This window comes from Dipodomys ordii, unplaced genomic scaffold (genome assembly GCF_000151885.1).
Source record: "Dipodomys ordii isolate 6190 unplaced genomic scaffold, Dord_2.0 Scaffold71, whole genome shotgun sequence".
NCBI classification, from domain to species: Eukaryota; Metazoa; Chordata; class Mammalia; order Rodentia; family Heteromyidae; genus Dipodomys; species Dipodomys ordii.
Genome location: NW_012267287.1, coordinates 2,002,157 through 2,008,156, shown reverse-complemented (window position 1 = coordinate 2,008,156; position 6,000 = coordinate 2,002,157). Strand labels below are relative to the sequence as shown.

General features: G+C 48.0%; 1 protein-coding gene across 1 annotated transcript in view; it reads right to left on the bottom strand.

Moving 5' to 3' along the window:
• The window catches only part of Htt (huntingtin), a 116,213-nt gene that overhangs the window by 28,812 nt on the left and 81,401 nt on the right, over positions 1-6,000 (bottom strand). Inside the window, exons 42-47 of the mRNA XM_013023885.1 lie at positions 4,699-4,837; positions 4,126-4,305; positions 3,825-4,001; positions 3,482-3,558; positions 1,885-2,023; positions 906-1,028 (exon numbers count right to left, since the gene is read on the bottom strand). Of these exons, the coding sequence (XP_012879339.1) occupies positions 906-1,028; positions 1,885-2,023; positions 3,482-3,558; positions 3,825-4,001; positions 4,126-4,305; positions 4,699-4,837 (835 nt within the window). The remainder of the gene's footprint in view (positions 1-905; positions 1,029-1,884; positions 2,024-3,481; positions 3,559-3,824; positions 4,002-4,125; positions 4,306-4,698; positions 4,838-6,000) is intronic.

Here is a 6,000-nt window from a genome sequence, read left to right as displayed (position 1 = left end):
AGAGCGCTAGCCTTGAACTGAAGAGCTGAGGGACAGTGCCCAGGCCCAGAGTTCAGGCCCCACGACTGGACCAAAAAAAATAAATAAATAAAAGTTCACTTGCAAATTTGGAAAAGCCAATAAATGAGTCACTAAGCACATTTATCTGTGAGTCAGATTCTGCTGCATGCTCTTAAGAGGAAGTGAATTTTGGCAAACTGATTTCTTTTTCTTGTTCAGTGCTGCTCTTATTTACAAACCAGTCAATAGCTAGAACTTCAGAACATACGCACGTGCTGCCTGGACCACAAATCCTTCTTCAATAACACTTGATTATCCTCTGGATCACATGCTCTGTCTGTGGGGCTCTTTCCCTGCATTTGTCCGCCCAGGACTGTGGCCTACAAGTGTCCTCATCAATCTGAAAAGGAGCCCTGGTAAGGCTATGGCTATACAGTGACTGACAGGGGCTCACTCCTCACAGGAGTCCACAGAGATGAGGACAGGAAACCCACACTTGTGAGGCCTGCTAGACCAGCCCTGCAGTATATTCTGACACCAGGGAACCTCATTACATCTAGAAGACATGAAGGCCCTGTTTACGGGGAGGACTTATTAAAGATCAATTTCCAAAACAAGTTATTTAAATCAAGAACCCCGATGCCAACACAATACATTCCTTCATTATCATGAAACACACAATGAAGAACTAAGTCTGTGGATACCCATAGCTTCTTGACACATATGCCAGGCTCAGTTAAAACAACATGCCTCTTTGGGGACTCTGTTCCCCTGTTCCCCACTGGAGTACCAGACTCAAGTCCCCACATAAGTCACTGCTACGTCAGTCCTGTGAAGGCAAGGCAGATCCCACTCAGAATAATCCGCAGAGCTCGTGGGTCCCCGCACCTCCACCGCGTGCATACCGAGCTCATCATGAACACGCTCATGTCTTCAGCAGGGATGCGATTCACCAGCTCCGCACCTTCCAGCAGTGCAGAATCTGACTTGGTCCAACATTGTGATCTGACCAGACGGAGGTACCAGTCCTGGAAAGAAGAAACAGCCGTCAGGCTGGCACTCAAGAGCTACCCCACCCCCACCCCACCAGTAACACTGGATGCCTGGATGGCTGGGAAGGTGGTGGGTATGCCCTAGGCTTGTACCTAACTCACCAGACTTCAAGCATTTCTGGGCTGTTTTCCCTCTTCTTCCCCCACCACCTGGGCAACTTCCTCCAAACTCAGGCAAAGTAGCAAGGGTTAGCCAACTTCACCTCGGCTACCCTCACAAGCTATTGTAGCAACCACTGTCCATTAGTGATCTGCTTCCTTCATCTGCCTCAGCAGCCAGGACCACCGAGGTCCAATGCGGCCCAGGAGTACACAGCAGAACCTGTGTTTTTCTTCACTCAGGCTGCTGATTTCTGAAATCTCAGCTCATCTTTCCTGAGACCCCATGTGGTCTGTAACTCTGAGGTGAGCAGTGATGTTAATGACAACATGCCAAACTGCTGGCAGTGGCAGCATATGCGAGAGGTAGAAGGTACAGGGAAAGGGAGGCAGGCCAAGTCTGCCAACAGTCTGTTGCAGCTGGCTGGAACAGCCAACTTCTGACCTGACCAGTGATCCCCCCACCCCCACCACAAGAATACCACGTCAGCCTGGCAACCGCTCCCCTGTCCTGTCACAGAGCGCCACACCAGCACTGTCTTCCTCACTAGGACACCATGGTTCTCCTGTGTCCACCCCGTTCACCAACCAGAGCTGCTAGTGACTGGGCAGAAAGTCAGAAGGTCCTATGTGCTGACTGTCCTCCACCTCCCAGGCGCTGCACATTCTGCAGAGAGGTGTCAGTATCTCTGTGGGTACCTTGGCATCATACACAGACCCACAGAGCACTAACTTTGTCTGGAATCACCGTTTCCAGTGGCATGTACCCGTCCCCGTCCAGCGGGTGGGAAGTGACCGGAGGTAGGGGGCTGAGGGAATCTTGCACAGTGGAGAGTCGGAACCTGTCCAGCAGGGAATAGAGCCTTTGATGTCTGAAACACAAACACAAATGAACTGCAGTATAGTCTGTCCTTTAGACTTAGTCTCCACATTGCAAACCAGGGTGCTAGAAACAGAATATAAGGAAGAAAAGAAAAGTTAAAATGCAGCTTGTTGAAAACATTCCCTTTGACATTCCAAATGCAAATCCAGGTCCTAGTTACTTTTAACTACCATAATTTTTATCTCGTTAATATTTTCCAGAAATTTCATTTACATTCACATATTTCGACAGGCACTATATGGCATAAGAACTAATATCTTTACTATATGCAAAACAGATCATTGCTTCTAAGATCCAAGTGCATAAACTCTCCTAGTTAATCTCCCACAAACAATTTATGGCCAGATGTTGGTGGCTCATGCCTGTAAACCTAAATTACTCGGGAGGCTGAGATCTGGGGATTGCAGTTTGAAGACAGACCAGGCAAAAAAGTCCCAGTTGGACTCTAATCTCCAATTAACCACTCAAAAACCAGAAATAGCACTGTGGTTCAACATGGTAAAATGCTAGCCTTGAGCAAAAAGAACTCAGGGACAGTACCCAGGTGGAGTTCAAGCCCCACAACCATTAAAAAATTTTTTATTTTATACCACCAGAAAGTCATTTCATACAAGAACCATCTCTGTGGCCCGAGGTATCTGTACTCTTCTCGAATTTCCTCATCTGGACCAAAAACTGCACCGTCCAGAAGCAAAGGCAGTGGCAGTTTGTCCTCCTAGTACCTCCTCCCAGACTGACAGTGACTCAGGCTGCACCAACACTTGGGGCTGCAGACTGAGAAGCCACCCCAGACTGTGTCCTGCCCCGTTTGAGGGCACCATCTGCAAGGCCTCCTAGGACTGGAGTCACGGCAGAATTATGCTGCCATGCATACGCCTCTCCACATGAAGCCGAAGGTAAAAGACTTTTATGATTACCTTGTAATCATAAAACTATGCTCACATTACAGATGCATGTATTTCTGAGAAAGGCTCTGAAAGACTTTTTCAGACAGACGTCAGTGACTGAATAGCTATAAAGACACAGAATTTGACAAGATATAGATGTAATTTGTACATGCCAAGAGCCAGGTAATGCTCTCAGATTCATGATCTCTTACCTAGTGATTTGGTTATGTGTCTTGATTGTACTAAGAGAAAGCTGATAATTCATATTCCTATTCAGCACAGGGCAATAAATAAAAGTAACAAAGTTACTATTCTTCAAACAACCAATAGGTTCCCAGCATCCTTTGCTTATGTAGCAGATGTGAGACTATCTGTTTTTCTCTACTTCTCATACACTTCTCATACACTCTTGGAGATTGGGGAAGCCTTCCTGCCGTGGCAGTTCTACTGCCCACCTCATAGCCTGGCCGTTTCCTAAGCCCATGTGTCTGCTCCTGCACAAGCCCAAGTCCTTCCAATCTGGCTACGGAAACCCAAGCCCGCCAAGGACACAGCCTCACCTCTGCGCGAGCCCACTGCTCTGGAGGTGCTCCTGGATTCTGTTCAGCTCTTCTACTGGTAATTGGGCCATGCTGCTCTACATAGACAAGAAGACATCTGTGAGGAGCCATGATCACCTACGCTCAGGTGAAAACAACAAGCTGGGTGGGCGTATCTGCCCACAGCACAGCAGGGTACAGGAGAAGCAGGTTGTCAGATAAGACATGGAATGCCAAGTTTGCCCCGGTACTCATCATTCTATTGGTGGCTCCATCAAGGCCAAACTTATGGAGAAGAAAACCCAGCCAAAGGGTTTGTTTGCCATGTTATTTTGATATAAGTCAGTGTCATTTTTTTAAGTACCTGTAAATTTGCAGCCAAAAGCATTTCTACCCGGCGGCAGGCCAGGGTGTCAACCATGCGAGCCAGTGCGCGGAAGGGGGTGCCCAGGAGCCTGTCCACATACAGTGTGAGCACAGCGCCCGACTGGCTGAGGTGAATGCCTTCCAAGCACTGCAGCGTGTTCTTCAGAGTGGTTGGCTAACGCCCAAGACAAGGAAGAGACAGGAGCTGATTATTGTGCCAAATGGAAACAAGCACTTTAAACATGTCATTACTCCATGTTTAAGACAGAAAGCTGACAGGCAATAGTTGGCAGACTTACCGTTGAAAGATTTTCACAACGAGATTGGATTGCCTGGATAAAAAGGCCACTGGCAGCAGAATTCCGATGAATTGCACTAATAAAGTCCTGGACTGGAGGCTCATGGGACAGGCTGATCAGATCTTGAATGTGATTCACAATGAGCCACGTTAGGTGCTCTGAGTCATGGAGATTCTGACACTGGGAAAATACAATCAAAGGCTCATTTGCAAGCAGGCAAGATAAAAGGGAGATAGTAATACCACAAGAAAGGCCACAGAGGGTTGGCAGAAGACCTATTTCAAATGTCAATTTTGCCTCACTAAAAATATAGAGGTTATTTGAACACAACTAACATAAGAAGCAGGACATTCAATCTGCAGAGACTGTTACCTCCAACCACAAGCCACGAGACCACAGAAGTCAGAACCCACAGCCAATGCCAAGCTCCCACGAGCAGTAGAAAATGGTCCAAGGTCAGACAAAAGGAACACAGGTCCCTTCCTATGGAGAGGTCTGAGGCCAGAGAAGCGACACATCACCACCCATGGCCCTCTGCTTTCCCCAATCCGTGTACAGCGTTTCCAAACTTACGACATAATCACAGAAGAGAATGAGGGCTCCCCTTCGCACAATCTCTCTGTTGCACATTCCAAGTTGGGCTGCTGAGTCAGAATCCTCCTCGTCAGACATCTGGGGGCTGAGCGGCTTTGTGCAGGACAGACTGTGTCTCCTACAGGGGTGACAGATGCCGGGAGGGTGTGTCCGTGGCAACAATAGGCATGCGCACAGTACAGAGCAAAGGTAGGCTTGAGTCTTGTTCTTAAACAGACAAGGTATCCTCAAATTGCTACGTCACAATGATGTACAAGCAACAGGAAAACAAAAAACTTCACTTGGTCATCTGATGACTGGATAAGAAAAACACCAAATTTGTAACCAAGAAATGTATGTGGAAAAATCATTAAACTCACAGGAAATACAACAGCAAGTTATCCTTCATCAATACAATTTTAGGAGACGTTTTTCTTTGTTTTATTTTGTAAATCACATGAGTGATGCTGGTTTTATAGTTAAAACCTCCACAGAAAGCCAGGCACCAGTGGCTTACACCTATAATCCTAGGCACACAGGAGGCTGAGATCTGAGGATTGCAGTTTGAAGTTAGCCCTGGCAGGAAAGTCCGTGACACTCTCATCTCCAGTTAACCACCAGAAAAAGCCAATAGTGTAGCTGTGGCTCAAGGGGTAGAGTGCTAGCCTTGAGCTTTTAAAAAAGTTCAGGGACAATGCCCTGACACTGAGTTCAAGCTCAAGAACAGGAAGGAAGGAAGGGAGGAAGGGAGGGAAGGAGGAGGCATGTGGAGCACATGGGCAGCAAAGATGGCGCTGGGAGAGGGTTGAGTGGGCAGAGCCTAATTTACTGTAGAGCCCATGGGCAGCCAAGATGGCGCTGGGAGAGAGTAGAGTGGGCAGAGCCCAACTGATCTTCCGATCAGTGCCTAACCAGCCCGTGAAGGCTCAGGTGCATGATAGGATGTGACCTTGACAGTGATTGGTTCCTCTTCCTCCCTTGCCATGCCACCCGCCCTTTTTGGCTTTAAAAAGGGCTGCTCTCTGTTAATAAATGAGTTTTCTACCTGCTGGATTTGGCTCCCCGCTGTGTCTGATTGTCTCCCGGGCTGAGGGAGGCTGGGGAACGGGTGGGCGAGTGCCGCACTTACCTTTCCTCGGACCCTGTCCGTCTTTTGTGGGACGGACGAAGACCCAACAGAGGCAGGCAGGCAAGCAAGCAAGCAAGCACACATGCACTAGTATTATGAACAAGCTGCCTAATGACATCAAAGCACCCTGTCACTTACAGCATGCTCTGGGAACCAGAGGTATCAGCACCACT